Source organism: Palaemon carinicauda, chromosome 25 (assembly GCF_036898095.1).
Source record: "Palaemon carinicauda isolate YSFRI2023 chromosome 25, ASM3689809v2, whole genome shotgun sequence".
Classification (NCBI taxonomy): domain Eukaryota; kingdom Metazoa; phylum Arthropoda; class Malacostraca; order Decapoda; family Palaemonidae; genus Palaemon; species Palaemon carinicauda.
The window spans coordinates 107,129,097-107,145,427 of record NC_090749.1 but is presented as its reverse complement, the minus strand read 5'-3'; the positions used below and the strand labels follow the sequence as shown (position 1 = coordinate 107,145,427).

At 40.8% G+C, this 16,331-nt stretch overlaps 1 protein-coding gene across 1 annotated transcript; it reads left to right on the top strand.

Annotated features, from left to right (window-relative positions):
- The first annotated feature begins 5,202 nt into the window (after positions 1-5,202).
- LOC137618822 (uncharacterized) lies at positions 5,203-12,503 on the top strand. The gene is made up of 2 exons (XM_068349031.1): positions 5,203-7,493; positions 7,548-12,503. The coding sequence occupies exons 1-2, from the start codon at positions 7,164-7,166 to the stop codon at positions 11,712-11,714; spliced, it is 4,497 nt and encodes a 1,498-aa protein (XP_068205132.1). The 5' UTR covers positions 5,203-7,163; the 3' UTR covers positions 11,715-12,503.
- The last annotated feature ends 3,828 nt before the right edge of the window (positions 12,504-16,331 follow it).

The window sequence follows — 16,331 nt, the reverse complement described above, 5'->3', positions numbered from 1 at the left end:
ACAAGGAAGGACTAGCTATTGTTAATTCGCTAGTGCATTTTAAGTTCATAATTTACGGTTATCCCGTTAAGGTTCTTACTGACCATAAACCACTAACAGAGTTCTTTAAAGGCTTCAATCACAGCCCTAAACGAACTCGGTGGCATTTGATCATTCAAGATTTTGGCGCAAGAATCGGGTATTTACCTGGGAAAGCAAATATCATTGCGGATGCATTATCACGCAACCCCGTGTCATCTTGTACGGAGCCTTTAGCTGAATTAATAGATATATCAACATCCATGCCTATTGTAAAAACAATATCTGAACAAGAAGATTTAGGCTGGAGTGCTGAATTGTTACAGACTGAGCAAAGAAAAGATCAGAAAATAGAAACCATTATAAATGCTTTGAAAGGCAATCATAAAGAAAAAGAATATATAAAATATAAGCAGCAGAATTATATAATCAAAGATAATATTCTGTGTAGGACTGTGACAAGGAAAACCCGCAATACGCCACATGTAACTAACGACCAGGTAGTAGTACCAATCTCACTTATTTCCACTGTCCTGAATTGGTTGCATTCAAATCCATTACATGGACACCCTGGGTTCTCATTAATGTCACAGAAAGCCAAATCATTGTTTTATTGGCATACAATGCTTACAGATATAAAAAGACACATAGCTAATTGTCGCACATGTCAGGAAAACAAAGGGCATACGAAAACACCTGTCAGCCTAGGAGCTTATCCTGTTCCCAATCAACCCTTTGAAAGAATACATTTAGATTTGTTAACAGGATTTTACGAGTCAGACAGAGGAAATAAGCACCTCTTAGTAATTATAGATGCTTTAACTCGATATACAGAACTAATAGCGCTTAAAACTAAAACTGCCATTGAATGCGCTAGGAAGTTTTATGAGTGTTACATTTGTAAACATGGAATTCCACACATGATAATCTCAGACTCGGGTGGTGAATTTAATAATCACTTTCTTACCTCATTGTGTGAATTCCTCAACATAAAGAAGATTAATACCATGATATATCACCCAGAGTCGAATGGGCTAGTGGAAAGAGCAAATAGGAAGATATTAAATATATTGAGGGTAACACTAGGGGGATCAGACCCCAACTGGGATATTGCAATACCGGCGGCACTGAGTACTCTGAATCATTCATATCATATATCAATTAAAATGTCACCGCATGAAGCATTGTATGGTACCCCAGTTAGAACACCTTTCCATGTATTAACGCCTACAACTAATCTATCAAATCCTTTAAAAGAATGTATAAATGCAAGTATAAGTCGATATGATATCCTTCGAAAGAATTTAGAAGAATCACAAATCATAATGAAAAGGAATCATGATAAAATAGCGAAACCAACTAAAACATATACCGTGGGTGATAACATCTATATTCAAATCAATGTCAGAAAAGGGCTCAACTATAAATTAACACCTAAGTTTGAAGGCCCATTTAACATTTTGGAAACATTAACGGCCAATAGGTTTAGAATTCAAAACGTAGCCCAACCCACGGATGAGAGAATAGTACCATTGTCTCACATAAGAAATTAAAAAGAAAAGAGAGGAAAAGAAGTGAGGGAAAATTCTGTTCTGTTTTATGTGATTAAAAGTTTTCTTTTTAATACAGGAGTAATTACATATATTTTTTCTCGTTACAGGTTTCCAAGATGAATTTTTTGTTGTTGGGAGTGATATTGTTCGCTCAGACATTTTTCTCGTATGGGATGAGTTCTAAGACTAAAAATATATATTTTAAATATGGCAATATAGTTGAAAGACAAGAAGACATTTTTATTACATCAACCAACGTAATTGTCGAAGTGCATATGCAAGCAATTTTTCTTCAAGAGAATGATGTCACTAGCTTAAGAACCGCCATTTCAAGGTTTTCTGCATCATTGGATGAGTTGCATAGAAGACATTTTCATTTGACTACTAAGAGTTTGCTTGGATCAACATTAAAAGTTGCAGAGATGCTATCTGATGACTTGAAAAATAAGACTGGCGAGACAGGATCTTTGGCTTATGACCTTTTGATGTGGACTGTAGGACACGAACATAAAGAAAGACGGAATCCGTTCATTTATGCTGCATTAAGCATCTTTGGGTCTGTTGCAAGTTTAGGTTTAGGAATTTCCAATCGTCTTAAAATTAGTAATCAAAATAAGAAAATTGAGTTCTTGACTCATAAAGATGAATTGATTATGTCAGAACTAAGGGATCAGTTAGCTTCAATCAATAAAATTATGGATTTATTAAATGAACATTCAGATAATATCGTTCAAATTATGGAAGTACAGGATTTGTTGGCAACATTAACGTATTATGATTCCAAGATAGATCACATACATAACAGAATTGCACATTTCATTGAGAAATCCAAGGATTATGTAGAAGCTATCACGTTAGCAACTAAAGGTGTATTGTCGCCCCATTTGTTGCCTATACGTTACTTAAAATTAGTTCTGAAGAACGGAAGGGATAAACTAGGCTATGTTCCTTTGTTAGACGAACATAGGTTAGAATTTTATTACAGCCTAATTACAGTAAACGTAGATAATAACAAGATTAGGATTACAATTCCCTTTGATTCTTCTGATGCCTGGCAATCTTACAGGATATCACCATTTCCGACTTTCATGACGAATCACTCAAATCCAGTAATATCCAGTTTGACAGGACACGTATTGATTTCCCCAGACAAGGAAACATATACGGTCATTAAAGACTTAAATCAATTAACTCACTGTTCAGACGCAATGGATAGAAAAATATGTACAGCTGACTCATTTGAATTCCGTAAAAACTTAATGGATTCATGCGAGTTAGGTATAGTGCTAAACGGTGCTCTCTCCCATACAAGTGAAAATTGTCTGGATAGGCTTTATCCCTTTGACAATAAAGAATTCAATTGCAGACTGAATAATGGCTCGTGGATACGATACGACAAGGACGGCTTCAATGTATCATGCCCTGACGGATCCACATCCTTCACCCACATCTTCGTCGCAGCAGATGGTTGTATCGGGACTTCCCCGAATTCCATGGTGACTGGTCTACGGACAATCATCAGAGAACGAGCCTACTTCGCGAACTTCACGTGGACCTCTACAATGCCAGCACTTCCTCTCCCATACAACGGAAATGTGGCAAAGCGGTTGATGAAACTTACCGAAAAGGACCACCTGTCACCGACTTATAAAGAAATTCTTCACCCCATACTACTGGCTGGTTTGTGTTTCACGGTGGTGATATTTATCGCCGTGAACATCCTTGTTTGGCGTAGGTTACGGCACAGCAAGCAGCTAAAAAGGAATGAGTTGCATAGCCCTGACAATACCCCCTATTTAATCCAGTTCAAAGCTGTTTGAGTGGCCACCTCATTCGCTAAGGGAGTAATTTGTCGGGAAGATGTTTGTATGAAAAGCTGATTAGTACGCTAGTAATATGTAATTAAAGAAATTCTCTACATTTGCATTGTTAAAAATACATTTAAAACAACATTTAAAAAATAAATAAAATAAAAAAGGATATAAATCATTTTTTCTCTCGGCATCTAATAAAAATATATAAGCCGGAATGTTAAAAAAGAAAAGAGAAAAAAAAAATATAATAAAATATATAACAGAATCTATGGGCATCTAATAAAATATATCAGCCCTATATATAAATATATATATATATATGTACGAAACCGTGGTACGTGTACGTACCAGGAATTCGTGTTTGTGCACTAAAAATTGAGTATCTTGTTTCTGACAAAGGTAACAATTATTCTTTATCAAGTTACTGAATCATATGTAAGTCAGAATTTATTTTGTTTTTTTGGTACCATGTAATCATTTGCTAGCAATGTACCATATATATGATCTTGGTTTTATCATGCATTTTTCTTTTTGCTTTGGTAATATCTTTTTTGTATGCATTATTGTTATTATTTTTTAATGTGCCTATTTGGACATTCGTCCTCAGTTGATTATGGCTAAAGTTAAACAAAGAATAATGCGTATGTCCAGTCACACCTTATAACCATGTTTCGGCTTGTTGTTAAATTTTTGTAAAAAAAAAATTGAGATAGCTGGCCGAGCTAATGTAATGATTAGAATAGTTAATATTACATGTTTAAAACAAATGACGTAATATGTCATGTTGGTTGGAAGAGCTAACCCTGGGATTTGCTGTAGTCATCCAAATTGTAAACAGGACGTATAATGCAAACCTCGGCAAATTGACATTCTTTCTTAACGTCAACACATTGTCTCCTCGTGTGAAAGTTTGTGACGTCACCGGATGCAGGTGTCTTCCGATTCCGTCACGTGGCTAAATTAAACCAAGCATACGATATCTGTGATATCGATAATTTATTGAGTTCATATCTAAACTTCACCAGAATTGGTCATCTGGACCAACACAGCTTCCTCCAGTGATGGAGATGTTTAACTCTGTTGTTTTATAGAATAAAACTTAAAAACTATTAAGATGTATTCAGTTAATCCATTTAAATACATCTGAAAACAACTCATACTCAAATGTGTGCTTAATACAGTAGCACGCCAATATATGCACGCGCGTGTGTGTGTGTGTACGAGTGCGTGTGTGTACGCACGCGTGTGTGTGTACGTGCGTGTGCGTGTGTGTGTGTGTATGCATGCTTGTGCGCATTAGTCTGTGTATGCGCACGTATGCACGTGTGTGTGTACTTGGGCATGTGTGTGTACGCACATTTGTGTAAGAGCGTTAGTGTGTGCACGCGCACATGTGTGTGTGTGTACATGCGTATGTGTTTGTGTGTACGCATGCACGTGTGTGTTTGAACACGCACATGTTTATTTGTACGCGTGGTTTGTAAGTATGCACGCTTGTGTGTGTGTGCGCATGTGCATGCGTTTGTGTGTGTGCGTGCGCGTGCGTGTGGGTGTGTTTACTCATGCGTGTGTGTGTACGTATGTGTGTGTGTATGCGCGCACGTGTGTGTGCGTATGCACGCATGTGTGCGTACACGCGCATGATTGCTTACGAGTGCATATGTGCGTAGGCGTGCATGTGTGTGTGTGTGTATCGCGTGTGTGTGGGTGTACGCGCATGTGTTTGTGTGTGTGCGCGCGTGTGTTTTAGCATGCGCGTGTGTGCATGTGTGTGGACGCGTGTGTGTGTGTAAGCGCGTGTGTGTTGTGATATCCCCATATGTTGTACATATGCTAACATATCTGATTTGTCTAAAGTTTATTTTTCCATTTTCTTTGTAAATACATCACCTTATTTCAGCGCCATCTTCATTCCATTCTTCTCATTATCTTTTGTTTACACTCGCCTTCCTGCTGTAAATCATCCCTGTTTTCTTACCTTACATGTTATAAGGTAACCCCAAATTTATTGTTTTGTTAGAATACATTGTTCTCACCACGAGATACGTCTACCTTACTCACCCAATCATTTTGCATTGCTTATTATTGTTGTTTTGAAGTGCTTTTTCATTATTTTGTTTAACGTAAGATTAAAGTTTTGTTTATAAAATAGTTTATTGTTCCTGTCCTCCAATTATCCTGCTATTGGTGCTTCTGTTGTCTGCAACCAGCTTTAAGAAGATACATTTGATCATAATCAACAATCTTATACACTCGTAATAAGAAACAAGTGAATTTGGAAGTCTACCCATATGACTTCTATTTTGTTGTGTGAAGAGAACTACCGCCCATTGTAAAGGGGTAATTGTTTGCACAGTGGTTCGTCACATAATAGTTGGGGGCCTGTCCGGGATCTGATGTGCGATCTGATGTGCGATCTGATGTGTGATATGATTCATCAAATTTATATCAAGTGATTGAATCGTGAAAGAACAGTTCCAGTGATTATGAACAGTATCGAGTGTTGTGTTGTGGCGTACCAAGGATAATGGACGACAGTAATAATTCCAAGGTAAGGTAGATGTCTCGTCTCCCTCTCATTAGACATTTATGTATATGTCTGGGTAGTCATTTGGTTGTAAGAGGAACAAGTCACGCTTAATATAGTTAAGACTTAGGTATACTGATTGTCCAGCTTCTAAACCACCCTTATTAATTGAAGATGCCCCCAGTAGGTAGCTTTTAAAGTTTCGCCTACTCAAATCTCGTATCCCAGAGATTTCTCATAAAAAAAAATAAAAAAAATCTGAAGCCCTAAGATTTTGCCATTTCTTAAAATCGCCATTCAAAAGTGATATTTAGGAAATAAGTCAAATTTCATTATATGTTTTTTATTAAATTAAGTTTCATTATAAGTGAAATTTCCTCCATCTCTATTTCATTATAAAGTGATTTATTTTGTTATATAAATTTCTTAAGTGAAATTAGCCAATTTCCAATTTCGGAGATTTTCGTAATTCTAATCGTTATCTCTAGTCAGGAAATTAACTTGTATATTGTTTGGTGTTAAAAGTACTATTTTGGTGTACAAATAACATTTACGTGTCGGTAAATGAATATTTGAATACTTGTGTTGAATTACTCCTGTTATATCTATTAAGCGCATACTACGTATTTTGTCCAGTTTGCGCATTATTCTGATAATCAATTACTTTAAACTAGGTGTTGACTATTAACTAGATACTTTATCATAACGAGAATAATATAGCATTTATATAAATTAAAATGTAACATTGAAAAGTTATCGTATTAAGCTGGTATAAATTAAAAAAAAATGTAAACTAGAACGTGCTAATTAGGTATGTTTAAAGTAAAAAATACCTTTGAGTTTTAAAGCCTTGTTTACCGATTCGGTAAAATTGTTGTAAAAGTTTGTGATGTTAAGCGTGTCGGTTGAGTAATTATGAAGTAGTTAGCCGCGTGCTCAAGATCTCGAGTATAAAAAAAAGAAAAAAAAAATAATTGTTCAGTCGTTAACTGTGAATAAAAGTTTTAATAGTATTATCGTAAGTTTCGCGAGACTTAATTTTGTATTTAAGCTATTTTTGTGCAAGTGTGATCTAATCATATAATTTTGTAATTTTGTGATCTCTCGATCTTGTAATTTTGTGATCGCTGTTTTGTATTTCTGTGATCGAAAGATTGTTATTTTGCGATCGTATGATCTTATACTTATTCTTGTAAAGTTTGTATATTTATTTTAGTTTGTACTTATCTTGCGCCACGGGCGACATTCAAAATGCCTTTCAACTTGCAACAATTTATTGTATCACCACGAGATCATGTGGAATCTCTCACAGTTGCCACAAAAACTGACCTAAAGAATCTAGCTCGCCATTATGATGTACAGGTTCCCGCAACTGCCGTAAAATGTGTAATTCTCAGTCATATTTTGAACTTCCTTGTAGATGAAGATATTGTTCCAGAAGAAGAATTGGCTGACGTTCGAGCTCTAACAGTTACCAATCCAAATAGTGACTTGGATAAACTAAGTCTACAGCTGGAGTTGGAAAAGATGAAGATGCAAGCCGCAACTGCAGCGGCAACTGCCGCAACTGCCGCCGCTGAGGTAGAAGAAAGGAAAGCCGCTGCTGCTGAACGAGCTGCAACTGCCGCCGCTGAGGTAGAAGAGAGGAAAGCCGCTGCTGCTGAAAGAGCCGCAACTGCCGCAACTCTGGTAGAACGAGAAAGAGCCGCTGCTGCTGAACGAGCCGCAACTGCCGCCGCTGAGTTAGAAGAGAGGAAAGCCGCTGCTGCTGAGCGCACGGCTGCTGCTGCTGCTTCCCTAGAACGTATCAAGGTGGAAACTGCTGCGGAAGCTGCTGCAACTGCTTTGGAGCAACAAGAAAAAGAAAGTGAACAGAAAAACAACGCTCTCCGTGTTAGGCTGCAGATTGAGAGAGAAGCGGCCACAGTAACAGAACGGGATCTGGCATTTATAAGACTGAAAGAAAAGGAAGAAGGTAAGCTAATTCCCGAACCCTTTGATGTGGGCAAGGTGCAGAAATTGCTGCCCACATTTGAAGAACGGGAACCTGATAACTACTTTTCTGTGTTCGAAGACACAGCCAAGAATCTCAATTGGCCTCAGGACAAATGGTATTTAATCATCCGGAACTCATTTAAAGGTAAAGCATTATCTGTATGTGCCACTATGTTAGAGGAACATGATTATTTCATAATTAAACAGGCAATCCTTGATGCTTATTCTATTACTGCGGAAGGTTATAGGCAAATATTTCGTAATAGTCAGAAGCAAGTTCAGCAGACCTTTTTAGAATTTATGAATGGAAAGATTAAACAGTTTCAGAAGTGGGTAGACAAAGTAGATGTCAAAACTTTCGAGCAGTTGAAAGATTTAATAGTAATGGAGGAGTTCTTAAGGAAAATACCAGGTAGCATTAATGTGTATCTAAGAGAGCAGAATGAATCTGACCCTAAGAAAGCCGCTTTAAAGGCAGATGACTATGCTCTTATTCATAAAGTAGGTAAAACCCCATATAGAGAAACTAGACCTAAGGAAACTTGTACATACTGCAAACAAGAAGGACATCATATTTCAGAATGTCCTGATCCACATTGTGCAGCTTCATACTTAAAGAGAAAACCTAATCCCCCTCAATTCTCTCCTAAGCAAATGAATCTGCCCAAACAGGAACCAAAACCTAAGGTGGATAAGAAAAAGACCTACCATTGTGCATCACACGAGTCCCAAGCGTTTGCACCCTTCACTTGCTCAGGCAAAATAAATGGTAAACCTGTAACCATACTCAGAGACACTGGATCCTCTCAAACGATCGTCTCTCCTAAAGTAATACGACCTAAAGGTGAAACTCACAGGTATGTTGCAGTTAATGACCTAACCAGTAAGTCTATGTTGCCTCTCATTAATGTAAACCTTCATTGTCCTTATTTCTCTGGAACTACTGAAGTAGCTGTAAATCCAGAACTGTTACCATGCAAGAATGTAGATGTAATCCTGGGTAATGACATAGCTAACTCTGTTGTCTTAACAAACTTAATAGCAGTATCTCCAGGTGAAGTTGTACAGGAGGAATGCTTAGCAGTGACACAAAGCAGTAAAAAGGACACCCCTACTGAATCATCATCAAACCCGTTGCCAGTCTCTGAACCTATGGATTTCAACGAGTTGATGAGTACATATAAGATCCAGCCTGATTCCTTTAGCTATCAACAAAGGAAAGATGTCACTCTACAGCAGTGTTTCAACCAAGTGAAACCAAAGGATACCAACAAGTGTTCTTATTTTTATATTAATAATAATGTACTAATGAGAAAATTCAGGTCCAGCAAGAACAGTCATCTAGAAACCTGGAAGGATCTATTCCAGATAGTTGTTCCTAAGGATATAAGACCTCTGATCCTAGAATTGTCCCACTCTGCTGACTCTCATCTTGGTATCACTAAAACATATGAACGCATCAGTCAAGACTTTTATTGGCCAAACATGAAGAATGACATTAAAGAGTATGTAAAAACATGTACAACATGTCAAAAAGTAAGTAGTCCTAATGTAAAAGTACCAGTTGCACCCTTAAAACCTATAATTGTGCCTAAAGAACCTTTCAGTAAGATCATAGTAGATTGTGTAGGCCCTTTGCCTAAGACAAAAAGGGGACATGAATACTTGCTTACGGCCTTATGCCCAACTACGCGTTATCCATTTGCAGTACCTTTAAGAAACATTTCAGCCAAGAACATCCTAAAGTCACTAGTGTCCATATTTACTGTTGTAGGATTTCCAACTGAACTACAATGTGATCAAGGAACCAATTTCATGAGTCATGCTTTTAAAACAGCTATGAAAGATTACCATATAACGCAAGTCTCATCCTCAGCTTACCATCCACAGACCAATGGAGCATTAGAACGCACTCACCAGACCATTAAAAATCTTCTCCGGAAATACATCCATAGTTCAGGTAACGAGTGGGATTGCGATTTGGAACTGATCATGTACATCATACGAGGAGTTCGAAATCAGTCTACTGGTATGTCACCTTTTGAACTACTCTTCGGTCGACGGCCACGAACTATCCTCAGTTCAGTCAAAGAACGCATCCTGAAGTTGGGAGATAATGAGGTACCTCTTTCCCAATATATTTCAGAACTCAACAAGAAACTTTCAGATCTTCACTCCATTGCCAAAACTAACTTGATAACAGCTCAAGAGAAGATGAAGATTAACTATGATAAAAAGGCTAAAACCAGAAGTTTCAAAGTAGGAGAAGCAGTGCTGCTATACCATCCGATTGCAGGCTCTCCCCTACGAGAGAAATACCAGGGACCTTATACCATCACTCACCGTATCTCGCCAACCAACTATATAATCGCCACTCCAGATAAGCGTAAGTCTACTCAATTAGTCCACATAAACCTCTTAAAGGCCTATTTGTCTCCCTCAACAGCTGAAAGTAAAACGGTAATTATTACTAGTGCCATACCATACATAGATTGTCCTATGGATCAATTTACAGATGATCCAATAACTGCATCTTGGCAGGATTCTCAAAACTCAAAGATCTTGGAAAACTTATCAGACTATCTAAAACCCTTATCTGCATCAAAATGTAAATCTTTAGTAGCTTTATTCCATGAATTTCCTAGTATAACTTCAGATAAACCAGGCAGATGCACCATGCTAGATCATGACATCAAACTACAACCAGGTGCTGCACCCATTAAACAAGCTTTCTATCGAACATCACAGAAGAAATTGGGTATCATGAAAGAAGAAGTGAACTACTTAGTAAGAGAAGGATTGGCAGAACCCAGTGCGTCACCATGGGCTTCCCCATGTCTCCTAGTAGGAAAGAAAAATGGTAAATTTCGTCTTTGTACCGATTACAGGAAGATTAATAATTTAACAATTAAAGATTCGTATCCTCTACCAAGAATACAAGATATCATTGACCAAGTAAGTAATTCGACCTACTTAACCCAAATAGATTTGTTGAAGGGTTATTACCAAATTAAATTAACAGAAACGGCAAAGGAAATTTCTTCATTTATCACTCCATTTGGCTTATTTAGTTATAACGTAATGCCATTCGGATTAGCCAACGCACCTGCCACCTTCCAAAGAGTAATGTCTTTAATTTTACAGGACTTGGAAAAAGTATTTGTATATTTAGATGACATCATTATTGCCTCTGACACATGGATAAACCATATTCAAAAGATAAAAGAAGTTTTCTCAAGGTTGAAACAACATGGATTAACGATCAACTTAGCAAAAAGTAATTTTTGCAAAGGTCAGGTATCTTACCTTGGTCATCGAGTTGGCAGTGGTAAAGTATTACCCCATGATGCAAATATTAGCGCTATAACTTCTTATCCTGTTCCAACTACCAAACAGGAATTAAAAAGATTTCTAGGTATGGTAGGATATTACTCCAAGTTCAGTCCAAATTTCTCACCGTTCACAGGACCACTATTTGCTTTAACTTCTTCAAAAGTAAATTTTTCTTGGTGCCAGCAACATGATCAAATATTTAACCAGCTAAAAACTTACTTGTCATCTCCTCCTATATTAATGGCACCTAACCTCACCAAACCATTCTATCTCCAAACAGACGCTAGTGATCTTGGATATGGGGGCATTTTATTACAGCATCCTGCTCCAATAACAGCCATAACAGGAAACCTGCCCCCACTAGCTGATCTGTTACCAGTCTCTTATTCCAGTGGACGATTTATGGGTTCCCAACTAAATTGGCCCACTGTGGAGAAAGAACTATTCGCCATCGTAGCTACCATACAGAGATAGGAGATCTATGTTGATGGACAAGACACGATCTACGTCTACAGCGACCACTCTCCTCTGTCGCATCTCCATAGGTCCACTACTCTCAACCCTAAACTTCTAAGATGGTCATACATACTATCTGCACATAATATCCAAGTAATCGCCATATCAGGACGAGAAAACATTGTGGCAGACTCATTATCAAGGATAACCTCGGTTGATCCTCGGGAAATGGAAAAAAACAAAAACAAGGGGGGACTGTGATATCCCCATATGTTGTACATATGCTAACATATCTGATTTGTCTAAAGTTTATTTTTCCATTTTCTTTGTAAATACATCACCTTATTTTAGCGCCATCTTCATTCCATTCTTCTCATTATCTTTTGTTTACACTCGCCTTCCTGCTGTAAATCATCCCTGTTTTCTTACCTTACATGTTATAAGGTAACCCCAAATTTATTGTTTTGTTAGAATACATTGTTCTCACCACGAGATACGTCTACCTTACTCACCCAATCATTTTGCATTGCTTATTATTGTTGTTTTGAAGTGCTTTTTCATTATTTTGTTTAACGTAAGATTAAAGTTTTGTTTATAAAATAGTTTATTGTTCCTGTCCTCCAATTATCCTGCTATTGGTGCTTCTGTTGTCTGCAACCAGCTTTAAGAAGATACATTTGATCATAATCAACAATCTTATACACTCGTAATAAGAAACAAGTGAATTTGGAAGTCTACCCATATGACTTCTATTTTGTTGTGTGAAGAGAACTACCGCCCATTGTAAAGGGGTAATTGTTTGCACAGTGGTTCGTCACATAATAGTGTGTACGTGCGTGTGTGTGTATGCGCACGTGTGTGTACATGCGTATGTTTGTGTGTAAAGCCGCGCGTGTGTGTGTATGTACGCGTGTTTGTTTGTGTGTGTACGCGCGCGTGTGTATATGTGTATGTGAGCATGTGTGTGTGTATGCATGCGTGTATGTGTGTGTGCGCGTGTGTGTGAACGCGCGTGTGTGTACGTGTGTGTGTGTGTACGCACGAGTGTACGCATGTGAGTACAAATGCGTGTGCATGTGTGTGTACGCACGCGTGTGCGTGTTTGTGTATGAGCGCGTATGTGTGTGTACGCACGCAAGTGTGTGTGCATAAGAGTGTGTGTGTATACGGGCGGTATTTGTGTGTGTGTATGCGCACATGTGTTTTTGTACGCGCGCTTGTGCATGTGCGTGTGCGTGTTGATGTGTACGCACGCGTGTGCTCATGTCTGTGTACGCGAGCGTGTACGTGTGGTTGTGTACGTGTGCGTGTGTGTACGTGCACGTGTGCACGTTTGTTTATGTGCGCATATATCTGTGTGTGTGTGTGCACGCGCATATGTGTGTGTATGCACGCATGTGTGTGTACTCATGTTTGTGTACGTGCGTGTGTTTGTGCGTTTGTGTCTGCACGCATGCGTGTGTGTGTACACGCGCGCATGTATGTGTACGTATGTTTGTGTGTATGCATGTGTGTGTGCGCACATAAGCATGTGTTTGTGTACGCACGCGTGTGTGTGTTTGTGCGCGCATTTGTATTTATGTGTACGCGCACGTGTGCGCGTGTGTGTTTCTGTGTGGGTGTTTGTTTGTTTGTGCTGCTTTGTGTGTACGCGCGCGTGTGTGTACACGCGCATGTGTTTGTGTGTGTGTAGGCACGCGTGTGTGTGTTTGTGTGTACGTACGCACATGTGTGCGTGTGTATATGCATATGTGCTTGTGTGTGTGTGTACTCGCGGCGCTTGTGTGTGTGTGTACGCATGCGCATTTGTGTGTGCGGGCACCTGTGCGCGTTGCGTTTCTGTGCGGGTGTTTGTTTGTTTGCGCTGCTTTGTGTGTACGCGCGCGTGTGTGTGTACACGCGCATGTGTTTGTGTGTGTGTAGGCACGCGTGTGTGTGTTTACTTGCGCCTGTGTCTGTTTGTGTGTACGTGCGTGCGTGTGCGTGTGTGTGTACACATGCATATGTTTGTTTGTGTGTACGTGTGTGTGTGTACATGCGTGTGTGTGTGTGTATGCACGCGTGTTTGTGTGTTTGTGTATGCACGCATGTGTATGTGTGTGTACGTGTGTGTGTGTATGTACGCGCATGCACGTGTTTGTGTAAGTGCACGTGAGCTTGTGTGTGTGTATGCGCATAGGCATGTGTGTGTGTGCGCGTGTGTGTACGTGCGCGTGTTTGTGTACGTGCGTGTGTGCATATGTGTTTGTGCACGCGCGTGTGTGTGTACGTGCATAGGCGCTTGTGTGTGTGTACGCGTGCGTGTGCCCATGTGTTATTGTGTACGAGCATGTTTGCGCATGTGTGTGTGTACGCTCGCGTGTGTGTGTGTGTGTAAGCGCGCTTGTGTGCGTTTGTGTGCGTACGCGCGCATAATTTTTTGTGTGTGTATGCGTGCATGTATGTGTGTATGCGAGCGTGTGTGCATGTGTGTATGCGGGCGCATGTGTGTGTACGCAATTGCGTGTGTGTGTAAGCGTGCGTGTGTTTTTGTGTACACGCGCCTGTGTGTGTGTGTACGCACACGCATGTGTGTGTTTGTGTGTATGTGCGGGCATGTGTGTGTACGCGCGTTTGTGCATATGCGTGTGTTTACACGCATATGTCTGTACACGCACGTGTGCGCGTATGTGTACGCAAGTGTAAGCGTGTGTGTGTACGCATGAATGTGTGTGTATGAGCGCGTGTGCGCGTGTTTGTATGCATATATATGCGCATGTGTGTGTACACGCAAATGTGTGAATGTGTGTGCGCGCGTGTGTGTGCACGCACACATATGTGTGTAGGTGCGTGAGTGTTTGTGTGTACGCGCGTGAGTGTTTGTGTGTATGCGCATGTGTGTGTGTATGCACTTATGTTTGTGTGTGTATGCGCGTGCTTGTGTCTGTATGTACGCGGCGTGTGTGTGTGTACGCCCGCGCTTGTGTGTATATATGCGCGCCTGTGTGTGTACGCACATACATGTGTGTGTGTACGCGCGTACACGTGTGTGTTCATACACGCACATGAGCTTGTGTGTGTGTACGCATGTGTGTGTGTTTGTGTATACGCGCGTATGCGTGTGTGTGTAGGCACACGTTCGTTTGTGTGTGTTTGTACGTGCACGTGCGCGTGTGTGTGTGTGTACTTGCACGTGCACTTGTGTGTGTGTGTGGAAGCGCAAGCGTGTGTGTTTGGATGCGCGCGCATGTGTGTGTGTATGTGTTTGTACGCACCAGTTTGTTTGTGTGTGTACGCACGTGCATGTGTGTGTGTGTACGCTCGCGTTTGTCTGTTTGTGTTTGTAAGCGTGCTCGTGTGCATGTCTGTACGCACGCGTGTGCTTGAGTGTGTGTGTACGCGCACGTTCGCTTGTGTGTGTGTGTGTACGCGCACGTGCGCTTGTGTGTGTTCACGCGCAATGCACGTATGTGTGTGGGCATGTGTTTGTGCGCGTGTGTATGTGTGGGCGCATGTGTGTGTGCGTATGCTCACGTTTGTGTGTGTGTGTGGATGCGCGCGCGTGTGTGTGTATGCATGTGTGTGTACGCACGCGTGTGTTTTTGTGTGTACGTTCGCGCTTGTGTGTGTGTGTGTACGCTCGCAGTTGTCTGTGTGTGTACGCAAGCGCGTGTGCGTGTATGTTTGTGTGTGTACGCACGCGTGAACTTGAGTGTGTGTGTACGCGTGCGTATGCGTGTGTTTGTTTGTGTATGCGTGAACGCTCGCAGTTGTCTGTGTGTGTACGCACGTGCGTGTGCGTGTGTGTTTGTGTGTGTACGCACGCGTGAACTTGAGTGTGTGTGTACGCATGCGTATGCGTGTGTTTGTGTGTGTATGCGTGATTGTGTGTGTGAGTGCACACGTGTGTGTGTTTGTGTACTCACCCGCATGTGTTTGTGTACGCGCGTGCGTTTGTGCGTGTACGCGCGGGTGTGTGTGCGTGTACGCGCGTGTTTGTATGTACTCACGCATTTGTGTGTACTCGCACGTTTGTGTGTACTTGCGCGTTTGTTTGTACACGTGCATGTGTGTGTATACTCGTGTGTGTGTGTACACGCACGTGTCTGTACGCACGCGTGTGTGTGTGTGTACGTGCGTATCTGTGTGTACGCACGCATGTGTGTGTGTACATGCGCATGTGTGTGTACAGGCACACATGTGCGTGTGTACGCGCGTGTGTATGCGTGTGTACACGCTCGTGTATGTGTGTGTGCATGCGTGTGTTTGGACGCATATGTGTGTGTGTACGCGCCCGTGTGCATGTGTGTGTGTGAGTGTGCACGTGTGTGTGTGCTTTAAAGTGTGTCTGTGTACACGCGCATGTGTGTGTTTGTACGTGTCTGTTTGTGTGTGTGTACGTGCGTGTATGTGCGTTTGTGTGATTGCGTGCGGGTGTGTGTACACGCGCGTGTGTGTACGCACGCGTGTGTGTGTGTGTGTGTATGTGAACGAATGTCTGTGAGTACGCATGTGTGTGTACGTGCGTGTGTGTGTGTATGCGCGTGTGTATCTCTACGCGCGTGTGTGTACGTGTTGTGTGTGTACACACGCGTTTGCATGTGTGTATGTGAATTTGCGCGTATGCGTGTGTTTGTGTGTAAGCCCGCGTGTGTG